Genomic DNA, 16,133 nt, shown 5'->3' on the forward strand with positions numbered 1-16,133 from the left:
GCAACCAGAAAAGATGCAAAACCTGCCAGCAGACCACACCCCTCAACTCCATCCAGGGCCCCAAACAGCCCTTCCAGGTGAGACAGAGGTTCACCTGCATCTCTTCCAACCTGGTTTACTGCATCAGGTGCTCCCGATGTGGTCTTCTCTGCATCGGGGAAACTGAACATACATTTAGGGAACGGGGTTCAGAGTGCATCTCTTCCAACCTGGTTTACTGCATCAGGTGCTCCCAATGTGGTCTTCTCTACATCAGGGAAACTGAACGTACATTTAGGGAACGGTTCAGAGTATCTCAGCCGGGTCCTCTGGGGCCGAACAGACCTCCCAGTCGCCGTCCATTTCAATTCCCCCAACCACTCCTTTCCAACATGACCATCCTTGGCCGCCTCCATTGTCACAATGGACCAAACCGCAAATTGGAGGAACAACATCTCATCTTCCGCCTGGGCAGCCTACAGCCCGGAGGACTCAACATTGAGTTCTCCAATTTCAAATAATCTTCCTCCCCATTCCCTGACTCCCTTCCCAGCCTCTCCCCCTCACTTCCACTCCTCCTTGCCACCAACTAGACTCATTCCTCCCATTGACCACCCAGGTTGTACCCTCTACTTGTCTTCACCAATCACTACCTCACCCACCTTCCGCTCTCCCCACCCAAAATCCTCCACCAACCCTACTCTTTTTGTGCAGCTCCCCCCACACCCATCCCCAGTCCTGAAGGGTCACACATGGAGCATCAGCTTCTCCACCTCCTGATGCTGCCTGGCTTGCTGTGTTCCTCCAGCTTCCTGCTTGTCTACCTTTTTGACTGAATCATGGGAGGTTGAGAGATGACCTTACAGAAGTTTATCAGCATGAGGAGTATAGACAGAGTTAAGGTAGGAGTCTTTTCTCTAGTATGAGGGATTTCAAGACAAGGGAACACATTTTTAAGGTGAGAGGAGAGAGATTTAAACAGGACACGAGGGCAACCTTTTTAAAGCAGAGGGTGGTTTGAGTGTGGAATAAACTTCCTGAGGAAGTGGTGGACATGGGCACAATTACAATGTTTGAAAGACATTTGACAGTGACTTGGCAAGATGGTGACGATTCAGTCGAACTGCCGTGGACAGCTCTGCCCAATAGCCAAGACACATTGGTGTTTTTTTTTACCATACCTGGCCAACTTACATGGAGGAATTGTTAATTTAAAAACTTGAAAAACACATATTCGTTGACAATTTGGAGTGGGAAGGATGCCAAAAGGAAAAGGAACGAGCAAACAGCAGCAGGGAGGACACTCCCTGCAGCACTGGGCACACCAGCAGCAGTCTCTCCTGAACCTCCGGGGAACCTGACAGACTCTCAGGAACTGGCGACGGCGATGGAGAGACTCACCCAGAAGGTCAAGGCTGCGATGGAGGAGGTCTGTGCCCAGGTCCAACCCATTGCATCCAAGCTGCAGAAGCAAGAACGGGGCCTCAGGGAGCAGCGGGTTGAACCAAGGCCTCGGAGAGGACGATCAAGTCTTCGTTCGGACGGAGTCAGGTGCTGGAGCGGGAGGTACGGGCCTTGCGAGATCAGATCGATGCCCTCGAAAATCAAACTCGGAGAATGAATCTGCAGATTGTCGGGCTCCCGGAGGGTAAAGAAGATGGACAGCCAGTCAGCTTCTTTAAAAACTGCTTGCCGCAGTTCCTCGGCCTTAAAATATGGCCAGCTGCAGATTGAAAGGGCCTATCGGATCGCACTGCACAGGTCTGGGCCGGTACAGTGCCCCCGCCCAGTCCTAGTGCACCCGCCCAGTCCTAGTGCACTTCCTCACATACAGGGACAAGTAAAAGGTGATAGAAGCCTCCAGATTACTGGGGAAAGTTTCACAGGCACTGCTGCACAAGGGGTCAAAAATCATGTTTTTCTAGGATTTCTTGGCTGCTGTAATTCGAAAGAGGAAGTCCTTCGATGAAGTGAAAAAGAGGCTGAGGAACCTGGGTATCCAGTACCCCACGAGGTACCCCGCGGTGCTCCGTTTCAGCCACTAGGATCCTGTTTATACATTTGACTTGGTGGATAAAGCCAAGAACTTTGTAGACACTTTAAACAGACTGATTGGTCTGAAGAATACGGTTAATATTCGTTCTCTCTTCTTTCTTTCCCTGTGTTTTCCCTTCTTCCCTTTTCCTTTCTATTTCCCTAATAATTTAAAAAAAAACAAAAATCTTGGAATATGTTGTTCGTATTATACTTTTATAACTGGATTTTATCATGGGCAATTTTGTGGGTACCCTTTGTTGCTTTCCTTTTTTTTGTTCTTTTTCTCTTTTAGTCGCAAATCGGGGTGACATGGAGCCAGGGGTAGACAGAGGGCTTATCCTGACTTTGTCTTCTTTTGTAGCCTTCAGGATCATTTTCCTGTTTATTTACACTTTTTTTGCCTAAGGCTGAGGCACAGTCTGGGCCTGAACGAGCTGTGCAAGAGGGGATGGGTAGAGTGAGTGCCCCCTCTGGACAGCAGGGAAGAGTCTTGCGTTCAAAGTTTTATTGTTGCTTTCTTTGTAGCATTTTGGTAGCAATAGTTGTTTGTAGTTATGATAGAGTCGTTTTTGTATACACAATTCTGCGACTCTATGAGTATATTTGGAGGTTAAGGCCAAGAGTGAGGGGCTAGGTTTGCGGAACTGGCGTCTGGATCCTTTTCTCCTTAAGGATTCCAAATTTGTGTAATACTTTTTGAGGGAGTTTCAGGTGTTTTTGACTATCAGTTCAGGCACAGCTAGTAGTCAGTCTATGCTATGGGATACCGCTAAGGTCTTTGCTAGGGATTAGCTATTTCTTATCCGGCTAGCCAGAAACAACAGAAGAGAGAACAATAGCATCTACTTGAAACGCAGTTGAAAGCCACTAAGGTGGCACATTTTGCGAGGCCTTTGGTGACGAACCTACAGTGGATCGTTGCCCTTCACGCTGCCCTGAATTCAATATTTACACAAATTGCAAAGAAAGAATTTGTTTTTGCTAGACAAAGGTGTTTCGAGAATGGGTCAGGGAAGTATTTAGCATACCTGACTAGGAAAAAGCGTGCTCCCCAATCCATTATTGCAATCAGCGACAGCACCGGGGTCTTTACATACAATGCCAAAAGGATTAATGAGGCTTTTCAGAGTTTTTACTCTGAATTGTATCGGTCTGAAGGTTGCGAGGATAGGACGGCCAAAATGGAAGCCTTTTTTAAGAGCCTGGACCTTCCGGGGGCAACGCTCTCTCTTTAATGCCCTCTTGACGGTTCAGGAAATACAGGAGGCTGCTACGCAACTTCAGAGTGGAAATGCGCCTGGCCTTGATGATCTCCTGGGTGAGTTTTAAAAGGAGTTTATCGGGATTCTGTCAGGGCTGATGTTGGAGATGTACAATCACTCCTATGTGCATGAATGCCTACCACCATCTTTGAGAGAAGCTAATATTTCCCTAATTCTTAGGGGAAGGTTCCTGAGGATTGTGCCTCATACAGGCCCATCTCTCTATTAAATTCAGATTTTAAGACTCTGTCTAAGATATTGACGATGAGATTGAAGAAGGTGTTGCCCTATATTGTCAAAGAGGACCAGACCGGTTTTATAAGGGGCCGTAGGTCCTCTAATAATATTAGAAGGTTGCTGAATATGGTCCAAGCTTATCAGCAACAATTGATCCAGAGTTTGGTAATTTCCTTCGATGCAGAGAAAGCATTTGACTGGGTGGAATGGCCATATCTCTTATGTCTTAGAGCAGTTTGGGCTGGGTGGAGTCTTTGTTAAGTGGGTGGAGGTTTTATATCGCCACCCTCTGGCTGCAGTCATCACCAACGGGGTGAAGTCTGAGAATTTTACGATTGGTCGGGGTTGTCGACAAGGCTGCCCCCTCTCACCATTGTCGTCTACGTTGGTGATAGAGCCACTGGCTGAGGCCATTCATCATAATGTTCACATAACCGCTCCAGAAGTGGGATCGGGGGTACACAAGATTACACTGTATGTGGATAATGTTTTTTTAAGATTAGATTCCCCACAGTGTGGAAACAGGCCCTTCGACCCAACCAGTCCACACCGACCCTCTGAACAGTAACCCACCCAGACCCATTTCCCTCTGACTAATGCACCTAACACTATGGGCAATTTGTCCTTCTGTTTTTCTCAGACCTGATGACCTCCGTACCCCATCTGATACGAAATATTAATTCATTTGGGGCTTTTTCAGGATATAAGGCCAACTTTGCAAAGTCGGAGGCTATGTCTTTGGGAGACCTCAATGAAGTGCCAGAGGTTGAAGGTGGCCCTAGGTTCCCCTTTAAGTGGCCACAGACGGATTACTGATAGCAAAGTATCTTTAATACCCCCATGTTTGAGGAGTTATTTTGGACTCATTTTGCTCACCTGCTTGACAATATTAGGTGGGATCTCCAGAGATGGGAGGCTCTTCCAATTCTGTGCTTGGGCCAATTAGCCCTTATAAAGATGAAGGTCCTTCCTGGTTTGCTTTATCCCATGCATATGCACCTATAATGTTTCCCAGGTCAAAGTTACGAAAACTTATGGATTGGTTTAATCCCTTCGTCTGGCATCGTGGGCGGCCCCTCATCAAACTTACTAAATTGCAGTTGCCTCAAGGATAGGGAGGAGTTGATTTCCCAGACATCAGGAGGTATCAATAGAGTTCCCTGCTGTCCTGTGCGCACAACTGGGCAGGTAACAACCAGGCTCAATACGGCTGGATATCGAGACCTCCCAGGCAAGGTGCCTTCTTATTAACCTGTTCATGGATAAGATAAGGATAGTTCTGGACCACTGCCGGAACCCCATTGTTATTAGTACAGTCAAGGCATGGAGGGCGATGCGTCAAAGTGAGGGTTGCTTATCAAAGACTTCGCCACTCACTCCCACAGTTTATTCTGGGGTTCTGACCAGGGATGATGGGTTTGAACCAGGGTTCAAACTTTGGGCAGTGAGAGAAGTTTCCAGTTTGGGAGACTTGTTTGAGTGGGAGGTTATGATGTTTTTTGAGCAACTGAGCCGTAAACACAGGCTGCCCAGCAGAGATCTTTTCAGGTTAGGGATTTCATCCAGAAGAAGACTACATTTCTCACTAAGCCCAAGGGCCCGTTACAGAGAGGTTGTTGCTACATGCCACAAGCACCCTCTCGGTTAGTGCCCTCTATTGCCTGCTGGCTGGCAGGGCCTGGCAGGATATTAACCAGTTATAAGAAGTCTGGGAGTATGAGCTAGGAGTGGAGATCTCTTCTGATACGTGGGAGGACATTTGAGAGAAATGTGTGAAAGATCAGTTTGTAATAGGACATGCGCTATGCAGTCAAAAGTTCTGCACAGGGTTCATCTGACACTGGACCGTCTGGCAAAGTTTAAAAAAGGGGCATCTCCAATGTGACCTGAATGTATAATAAGTGTAGGGACTCTTACCCTGGAAATACCACAAGCTCAGTGTTTATTGGAGCGCTGTGGCAGGAGAAATAGGGAAGGTATTGAGGACCAAAGTTAAAGTAGACCCGACATCTCTCCTCCTAGGTCTACCAAATTTATCTTCTTTAGACGGGCGTAGAAAGAAACTATTTAGTATTGTTACTGTGCATGGAAGAATATTCCGATCAATTGGGTATCTGAGAACGCACCAGCTTACGGGGATGGCAGGAATTAGTTATGGAGCACATTCCCTTGTGTTTTCTCACATATATGGTGCACCACACAACAGACCTTTTTTTTAAAAAAAGGGCACGGCAGCCTTTGAGTTATTTGGACATAGATCTGTCTGCTATCTTAACTAGGGCATTTGTTTAACCAAGATGGTTAGGTTTGCTGAACCCTGAGAAAGGTCTCCTGAGTTAATACAGGTGTATATAGACACATATACACACAATGCTCCCATTTTTTGTTTGGAAACTTTGCGTGTGTTTTTTGTTGCTTTATTAGTCACTTCTTTATTGGTGCTAGTTTGCACAGTATTTGGTTTTGTTGTGTATGAAAGGGTAGGTTAGTAGTTAGTAGTAGACAGTAGTAGTATTGTAATTTGCATTTTTTTTATTTTACTGGTATGTTATTTTCAATAGCTTCATATTTTTGAAAAACAAAAAAGTCTTTTTTGCTAATAAATATATTTATAAAAAAAAGGTCATTTGGCTAGGTACATGAATCAAAGGTTTGGTGGGATATGGGCCAGGAGCAGGCAGGTAGGCAGGTTATATTTGGCATGGACTGGTTTGAGTTGAAACTTTATTGCTGGAACAGCACAGCAGGTCAGGCAGCATCCAGGGAACAGGAGATTCGACGTTTCGGGCACAGGCCCTTCTTCAGGAAAAGAAGGGCCTGTGCCCGAAACGTCGAATCTCCTGTTCCCTGGATGCTGCCTGACCTGCTGTGCTGTTCCAGCAATAAAGTTTCAACTTTGATCTCCAGCATCTGCAGACCTCACTTTCTCCATGGACTGGTTTGACCCAATGAGTTTTACAGTATGAAGATTGACCAATCAGAAAAGATTAGCAGATTGGGATGGAGAGAGCAAGAGCCATTCTCAACTCTCATCAAGGCTTGTGACAAGATTCAAACATCAAACTGGGGTCACACAGTGGGAAAACATTTGGGAACACTGATCTGGAGAGATAGATGAAAAATAGATAGCATTTCACACAAAGAAACAGCCACAGACATGTGCAATAGTTCATTAAAGGGGACAAAGATAACGTTAACAGGTTTGAGAGAAAGAAAAGAACTTCTGGAGAAAAGTATAAACATTTGGTGGGAAGGTTTGTGGGTGGGTCGGAGATCTATCAAAACAGGACTATTTTCAACAGACCTTTCTTGGTTTCAAAACCGAGCTAACACAGACTAGTAGGTGGGAGGAAGCATTAACCTCTAATATGTATTCCTGGAACTGGCAAACACATCAGTCAGACAGGACAATACAGTGAACACAGATGCACATTTTAATCAAAAACTTGTTTTTTTAATATTCAAAAGGGTGCTATCACCGCGTTTGATGTTCAGTATGGCTCTAACATAAGTATCTCAGTGAGGATTCTTCAGAGAAGTAAACAAACACCCAGTCAGCACAAACCACAAAATCAGCACTGCAGCAGCTCTCACTTTTTAAACTGAGCTCGTTGCACCATGTGTACATCAAACATAATTTATTTTGCTCAGTAGATCATTTTAACAGGTTGTGTTTAAAATTAGACTAATGATGAGGAGCAAGGTAAAATGGTAGAGGAGCAATGGCATTTTAAAAGGAGATAATTCATAAGTTAGAGTCATAGAATTGTACAACATGGAAACAGACCCTTTGGTCCAACTTGTCCATGCTGACCAAAAATTCTAAACTAACCTAGTCCCATTTGTCAGCATTTGACCATATCCCTTTAAACCCTCATATTCATGTACTCATCCAGACGCTGTTTAAAATGTACCAATCTCCACCACTTCCTCTGGCAGCTCATTCCACCCTCTACATGAAAAAGTTGCTCCTTCGGTCCTTTTTAAATTTTTCCCCTCTCACCTTAAACCTATGCTCTCCAGTTCTGGACTACCCCACCCCAGGGAAAAGACCTTTGCTATTTACCCTCTCTATGCCCCTCACAATTTTATAAACCTCTATAAGGGGTCACCCCTCAGCCTCAGCCACTATTCTATTGAGGAATAAAGACTATGCCAGAAGAATGCACTATTTCCAAATAAGCAAGGATTGGATGATACTAAATTGAAAGAAAATGTATACAATACTAAAATTAGTGAAAGGTTAAAAGATGGAAAAAAGTTTTGGAAACCAGCAAAACACAACAAAAACAACAATAATGAAGGGGGCCAAGTGAGTTAAACCTAACAATAAACAAAAACACTATATAGAAAGGAAGAGAGTAGCTAAAGTGAACATTTTTGTTAAAGTTGAGACTGGGAACTTACTCATGGGAAATGAGGAAATGGCAGATTCTTTGAGCAAATATTTTCCGCCTTCACAGCAGTGAACACAAAACCAAAAGCGAAGTGTTGTAGTCTTGTGGAACAGAGGGACTGATCAGCCTCAAGTCCCATTAATTGTCCCATTACTTTTTCTCTTGTGATCATGAGGGAATATGTTCCTCCTTCCATAGTCACAGTCATAATGTCATACAAGCACAGAAACAGACCCGTCAGACTGTTCAGGTGATGCAAACTTTAAAAATTACATACATGGCGAAAGGGTGGTTTAAAAGGCATTTAACATGCTTGCCTTCATTGCTCAGTCCTTTGAATATAGGAATTTGATGTCATGTTGATGGTGTACAGGATGTTGGTGAGGCCTCTTCTGGAGTACTGCATCCAATTCTGGTTGCCAAGTTATAGGAAGGATATTAGTAAACTTGAGAGGGTGCAGAAAAGATTTACCAGGATGTTGCTGGGAATGGAGGATTTGAGAAATAAAGAAAGGCTGGACAGGCTGGGACTTTTGTCACTGGAGCGTAGGAGGTTGGGAGGTGACCTTATAGAGGTTTAAGGTCATGAGGCATGTAGAGAAGGTGAATGACAGGTGTATTTTCCCCAGGGTGGAAGATTTCAAGGCTAGGCGGCATGTTTTTAAGTTGAGAGGAGAAAGTTTTTAAAAGGACATAAGGGACAATTTTTGTTTTACAAGGGGAGTGGTTCATGTGTGGAATGAACATCCAGAGGAAATAGTGGACGAGGGTACAGCTATAATATTTGAAAGACATTTGAATAAGTACATGAATAAGAAATGTTTGGAGGGATAGGAGCAAGGAGCAGGCAGTTGGGACTAGTTTAGTTTGGAATTATGGTTGGCATGGACAAGTTGGACCGAAGGGTCTGTTTCTTTCCGTCTGACTCAATGACCCTCTGATTATGAAAGGAGGAACATAAACCATCACAATCACAAGAGAAAAAGTAAATGAAAAAAAATGGGACTTAAGACTGACGAGTCCACTGGAAATGATGGTCTGCACTAGAGTCCAAAATATTTAGATTATGGCAAATTGGAAAAAGTCAAATTTAACACCTCTGTTCAAGAGGGGGACAGAAACCAGGGAACAATACACCAGTTAGACTAATGTCTGCCATTGAGAAATGCTAGAATCCAGTATTAAAGTTCTTAACTAGGATATTTGGAGTATCATAACACAAGCAGGCAGATCCACACGGTTTTGCAAAAGACAAATTAAGTTTAACAATTTAATCGACCTTTTTGAAGAAAACAAGCAAGGTAAATAAAGAGATACCAACAGATGCATGTTTTTTGGATTTCCAAAAGACATTCAACAAGATGCCACATTAAAAAGTTACAGTACTAAGCTTAAAAGCCTATGGTGTTGGAAGTTATATATTGGCATGGATAGAGATCTGTGTACCTAACAGGAAACCGATAAATGGGTCATTTCCTTGATGGCGAAATGCAACTAACTGAGTATCACAGGAATCAGTGCTGGGGCTTCAACTCTTTATGACCTACATTCATAACTTGGATGAAGGAACAAACTGTATAGCAGCCAAACTTTTCAAATGATGTGAAGATAGTTAGAAAAGGAAATCGTAAGGAGGGTAGAAAGAGTCTGCAAAAGAATATTGATAGGTGGAGTAAAGAGAAAACTGAGATTGTGTATTATGTCAAATAAAATGTTAGACTGTCCACTTTGACAGGAAGAATAGAAAAGCAGAAAATTACTTAAGTGGATGGAAAGTACAGAATGTGGTAGAACAGAAGGGTATGGTTGTCATTGTACACAAAACTCAAATTCTGCATACAGACACACCAAGTAATTAGGAAGACCAATAGAATGTTTGTTTTTCCTTCCGAGTGAGTTCAGATGGTGTGTGGAGAAGTCTTGCTACAACTGTACAAGGCATTGGCAAGATCACTCCTTTGGTAAAGTTATCATACTTAGGGAGGTGCATACCTGCATTGAAAGCTGTTCAGAGAAGGTTCACTTTCTTAGTCATGGGGTGAGTTCTTTGTCCTAGGAGGAAAAAGTAAGCAGTTTGGGCCTATCCTCATTAGAGGTATGGAAGGTAAAGTGATTTTACTGAAAACTAAAACATTCTATGAGGGCTTGACAAAGTTAAAAGGATGTTGCCCGTCATGTACGAGTCTATCACTGGTGACAGTTCCAAAATAGAAGAGCCTCCCATTTTCAATGGAGATGAGGAAAAATGTTTTTTTTTTCTCCTGAGGGGGGCATTGGTGTTTGCAATTCTCTTTTCCAGTGAAGAGTGGAGGCTGGGTCACCAAATATAATTAAGATTCAGTTAGACAGATCTTTAAATTGACAGGAGGATCAAAGGAAATTAGAGTTAAGGTCACAATTAGATCATCCATAATCTTATTAAATAGCAGGGCAGGTTCGAGGGATCCCTACACCTTCTCCCATCTTATGTTTTTATTTAATCCATATACAGGGATCAGATTAGATTCACATTAGATTTGTCACAGGTTGTAGATGAGTTATTTTAGTTTATGGGTCCTGTCTGGTTGCGACTTGTTAATTGCAATATGTTTTTCTCTGCGGGCTGGGTCTCCTGTATTTAACACTTTTTTTTGTCAGTAGTTGCTCAGCAGATTTTGGATGAGAAGTTAAACCAAGATCCACTCCCAACTGCCTTCTCAGACAGAGGCAAAATATCCCATGACATTATTTTGTAAAGGAGCAAAACTGATATCCCGAGTGACCCAGACAATATTTATCCTTAATCACCATTCCAATAAACAGATTATGTAGTCCCTATTACAAATTGTTTTGTGGGGTATTACTGTGAACAAGTTAATTGCCTTGCTTCCTACATTACAGCAGTGACTCGCTTGAAAAACTACCTCAATGACTATAAAAGCACTTTGAGATGCTCAAAAGTTGTGAAAAGCATGAAACAAATGCAAGTCTTACTATTAAGTAACCAATATACCTGTTGTTTTTTGAATGCACTAGGACCTTTATATGCTAGGTTGTTATAAATACATAAATGGCAGAAACAGGTTCAAAGCGACTGCATGGTGAGCACAAGTGGTAGAGTGTAAGAAATCATAGCCTGGATTCTCCAGGTGTCGATTATTATTGCTGTGCAAAGCACAAAGACAAGTATAGTACACTTACAGGCGTAGCAAACATCTTTTTTCACCTTTCTTATCAAGGACAATGGTAAACACAGACCTGATGCTTTCCCATTGGGAATCAGTGAGTCATTGTATCTGTTCTTAGAATTCTTATGACTATCTGCCTCAAAGGGCTGTCTGATCCCTTTCCTGATGAAGGCCTTTGGCCGAAATGTCGATTTTCCTGCTCCTCGGATGCTGCCTGACCTGCTGTGCTTTTTCAGCACCATTCTAATCTAAACTCTGGTTTCCAGCATCTGCAGTCCTCACTTTTGCCCTGCTCCCTTTCAGCCAATGTTCATGGGAAATTTACAGAGGGCATTCTACTATCAGAGTCCCACTCATTGGATTGGCCTCTGGTTTCAACAAATGAAAAGTTGACTGAGCTATAGCTTACACCTGAGTTTGATGCAATCATTGCAATTGCAAAAGAGTATGTCACAAGATGCTTGGTCTGTAGGCTTGAGCTAACATTTGATGTCAGATCGGTGTCTGTTAATAAGATATGTAGGTAAACTCTGTAAACCTGGTTAATCTGCTGACCAAGTGAAGCGAGAGACTTGTCGCGAGCTACACAGTAGCTTGTGTTTTCTTTCTTAAAAAAAAAAAGGCCCTAACTTTACTTTAATTCACTCAAGGCAGAGGCAACACTAGCTGGGCCAGCATTTATTACCCATCCCTAATTGCCCTTCAGAATGCCTCCTTGAACCAGTCCATGTGCTGTAGCTTGACCCACAATGCTATTAGGGAGGGAGTTTGAGGCTTTTGATCCAGTGACACAGAAAGGAAGGCGATATGTTTCCAAGTCAGAATGGCAAGTGGCTTGGAGGGGAACTTGCAGCTGGTGGTTTTCCCATATACCTACTGTCCTTGTCCTTCTAGATGGAAATGGTCATGGATTTGGAAGATGCTGTCTAAGAATCTTTGGTGAATTTCTGCAATGCATCTTGTAGATTTGTACACACTGCTGCTACTGAGCATTAGTGGTGGAGGGAGTGGAGCTTATGGTGTCAATAAGGCAGGCTTTGTCCTTGATAATGTGAAGCTGCTCGAGTGTTGTTGGAGCTTCTGCCATCCAGACAGGCAGGCAGGAAGTATTCCATCAAACTCACTACTTGTGCCTTGTAGATGGTGGAGCGGCTTTGGGGAGTCAGAAGAGGAGTTACTCACTGCAGGCTTTGTAGCCTCTGGCCTGCTCTTGTAGCCAGTGTATATATGTGACGAGTTGTTGAGTTTCTGGTCAATGGTAACACCCAGGATATTGATATTGAGGGATTCAGTGATGATAACACCACTGACTGTCAAGGGGTGAAGGTTAGATTGTATCTTATTGGAGATGGTCATTGCCTATCATTCTGTGTGTGGTGCCAATGTTATTTACTGTGTATCAGCCCAAGCCTGGATATTGAGACAGGAGCCCTTAGACTTTCCCGCAACGTCAATTTTGTGCCCCTTGAATGCTGCTTGACCTGCTGTGCTTTTCCAGCACCACTCTAATCTGGACTCTAATCTCCAGCATCTGCAATCCTCACTTTCGCCAAGCCTGGATATTGTCCAAGGCTTGCTGTATTTGAACATGGACTACTTCAGTATCTGAAGAGTTGTGAATGTGCTGAACATTGTGTAATGCTCAGTGAACATTCCCATTTTAGACCTTATGATGGAGGGGAGGTGACTGATGAAGCAGATGTTTGTGCCTAGGACACTACCCTGAGGAACTCCTGCAGAGATGTCCTGGAGCGGAGATGACTGACATCCAACAACCACAACCATCATCCAATAGGCCAGCTATGACTGCAACCAGTGGAGAGTTTGCACCCTCAATCTTTTATTAGCACTCTTAATAAAACTGCTGCTAGGAACATTATCTCACCTTAATGATCAATGATAACAGGTTACTGCACTGTCAACTCAACAGTACAGATGTTGGCTGTTGGCATGGCTCTGCTTCCTCAACTATGCAGTATAATTCCTTATTCCTGCAACCATATCACAGGAGCCTCCGAACAGTTTTAAAAAAAGGCATCTTGGACAGAGGAGTTCTTAGTTAAGTCTTGGTTTATTGTTTGGGTTTCTGTGGCCCACCTAACCATTTAACCACATCAGTTGTTGTGTACTTGGCCATGCAATACTTGCACTGGGGAGGTCTACCTCAATCCATGCTGATCATTGAGTAGAGAGGATCACTAGACAACTCTGTACTTTGGAAGCCTTTCCACTCAACTCCAGGTAATTGTGTACGACAATTCCTCAGTGATTGAAGGATGTTTATAGCTACTCCAAAACTTGTTTATATAATTTGCCTGGTTAACCTCCAGCAGCATTGGCAAATATGTAATCTTCACCTAATGCTAGACTGTTCTTAGATATTGGGATTTCTGAATAGCCTAAACCTGCTGTTGGGTTTCATATAGGTCAGGCATGAGGCAGGTTATATAAAAAAAAACTTTTGCATCTCTACACAGATTCATGCGCACTCTGTTAACATTCACAGAAAACAATTCAACTCCGTTTCCCTGCCTGGACTTCAACCTTTCCTCTCCTGAGATGCAAAATGAGAGAAGACTATATTCTTCTACATTCTCCATTACTCTCTTCTGCTTCCAACCAGCCAAGGCTAGTAATTACAGTCATGAGTAATGCTGATTATTTTTAACTGTGTTCATTCTCCAGAGTTCTGGCAGGGAGATGGTGTTGAGCTGGTGTATCCCAGAGCAGAAGGACTCTAAGTTATACCTTTCTGTATTTTTAAGTTAGTGTGAATGGTGCCTATGCATGGCAGCTGTATACACTTTTTACTGTATTTTATATTGAATACGTGACAATAAATGATTTAATTCAGTTCAGTTCAATTCTTATCCCACAACTCTGACTAGATTTACTTTAGTTGAACAGTTACCTTGGGATATTTTGGAACATCACGTTGCAGAGTCAGTTTTATAGGTTCCTCCACGATTGTGTGCTTGCAAGATGTGTTTGATCTGGCAGAAAGGGAAATTGTTAAAATTAGGAGCATTCAGGTGGATCTCTGATCCAGGAATCAGCTGTGGCTGAATATTTATATTCCTGATGAAGGGCTTATGCCTGAAACACCAATTCTCCTGCTCCTCGGATGCTGCCTAACCAGCTGTGCTTTTCCAGCACCACACTTTTGGCTCAGATCTCCAGTCCTCACTTTCTCCTATTTATATGCATGCCCAAGTCAGAAAGATAGTTAAATCTCACTTAAGACTTGAGCAGGTAATCTAGGATTGCACTGCAATGGTGCACGGAGGGAGTACTGCACTTTTGGAAGAGAGTACCATTTTTCAGATGAACTGTTCAACTCAGTCACTGACTGTTCTCACTAGTGGCTGAGAGAGATTCCCCTTCAAAACGGTGCCAAAGAGTTGCGCTAAAATCCTTTAATTTCTGTTCCATTCCTGACATTTGCTGTGGCACTGACACACCACTTATTTCATTATAATTTTTCCTCTCATTAGATGAACAACAATAATTATTGACTACTTAGGTCTCTCACCTGCTGCCTAAGGACAATTCATCCTTGAGTACCTTCAGGTCATTCTTACATTTCTCTATTTCCACCATCTTTAAGCCTTCCACTGTAAACAAAATTGAAATCAGACAAAATTTAAAAAGGTGTAGAAGAGAGGATTTTGAATTCATTATCATCATAGTTAAAGGCAAGCTCTGAATGTTATGTTTCTTTTTGATCTTGAAATGGCAATTCTCGGAGTCTATTGAAAGCACTGGGTTGAGTTTAGGTGTTAAACTTCTCCCATCCCCTCTCTAATGCCTAAAAGGACTGCTATATTGGTTGATCTGAATGTATCAATATTTTCTGGTGATGATTGATTGGCCCCAAATTTCAGACACATCAATGGATCAGAGAAAAAGAAAATGGTCTTATGTGTGATTTCTATGTGTGCAAGAGTTGTTGAGGTAGCCCAGTAGTAAGTCACAAAAATCTTAAATTTCAGCCTCACGTCCCAATCATTTTCCCTTCTTTCCCATTTGTGCACAAACGGTTTGAAAAGGAGGACAATTTTGGATAGTAAAGGCATTGTCCCACCAAGTGCCTGAACTTAAGGCCCCAAAACATTTACTGGAAAAAATATGTCCAAGAAATTCAAAAGCAAATTTGCAGGTGATACACTGAATTACTTTGTTCTAATCTGAATGTATTTCTCTTAACTCCACACTCATATAGATCTCCAAAGATTCAAGATTCAAAGAAATGAGAGTTTGCTCTATGTAATAATATATAGGTTACAGCAACATTTTAAGCTTGCACAATCTTTCAGGAATGGTAACGGTTAATGTTATTTCTTTGCATGTTCGTTCTTTTCCCTTCTGCTTTTACTTAGTACCAGTATTGGCCACCTTCACATACCCTATCCAAGAAAACATTCACGTGATTTCAGGGGGAAGAATATTGACCATGTGACTAATGACCACAATCCTGTTCCATCTTAAAGCTCAGGTAAATGCAGATTCCAGGAGTGTTCATAGTGTTGAAGCCCTGCCTGAGTTGGTCCCGGTGCCTAGAAGCAGAGACCATAGCTGCAGGTTACTATCCTTGCTTAAAGATTGAAGCTGGGCTGTTCCTAGGCTGCATTGTTCAGGAAAATGTAATATACAACTGAATCTTCAGGGCTATCTTTAGAGACTGCTGATGCGATTGATGTTGATAATTCTGCTGCTCTTATGAGTCACCATTGATAACCGCTCATACCTACTGCATACAAAATAACATTGGTGCTGCCATCAATTTTAAACTTGTGGTGGTTGGCTGTGAGGCTTGTTAATCTCAAATTCTTTGGGACTGCAAAATCTCTACTATAATAACTGGAAGTATAAGATCAATACTCCAGATATTCAAACAGTTAATTCAAAATGGCTACTTCAAATGAATCCTGGTTAAAAATCCTCATTTACTGTTGAGTGGTTTCATGCCTGAAGTTTGATCTCAATTCTGAAAGAGGCTCTTTGACCCAAAATCATTTTATTGTTCAGGAAATGGATAATCTGCACCTCCATTC

General features: G+C 42.6%; 1 protein-coding gene across 2 annotated transcripts in view; it reads right to left on the reverse strand.

Annotated features, from left to right (window-relative positions):
- pde9ab (phosphodiesterase 9ab) overlaps positions 1-16,133 on the reverse strand; it is a 76,495-nt gene that overhangs the window by 48,098 nt on the left and 12,264 nt on the right. For both annotated transcript variants that reach the window (XM_043676388.1, XM_043676390.1), the window contains exons 7-8: positions 14,612-14,693; positions 13,991-14,072 (exon numbers count right to left, since the gene is read on the reverse strand). In XM_043676388.1, coding sequence (XP_043532323.1) covers positions 13,991-14,072; positions 14,612-14,693 — 164 coding nt within the window. The remainder of the gene's footprint in view (positions 1-13,990; positions 14,073-14,611; positions 14,694-16,133) is intronic.

Source organism: Chiloscyllium plagiosum, chromosome 35 (assembly GCF_004010195.1).
Source record: "Chiloscyllium plagiosum isolate BGI_BamShark_2017 chromosome 35, ASM401019v2, whole genome shotgun sequence".
NCBI classification, from domain to species: domain Eukaryota; kingdom Metazoa; phylum Chordata; class Chondrichthyes; order Orectolobiformes; family Hemiscylliidae; genus Chiloscyllium; species Chiloscyllium plagiosum.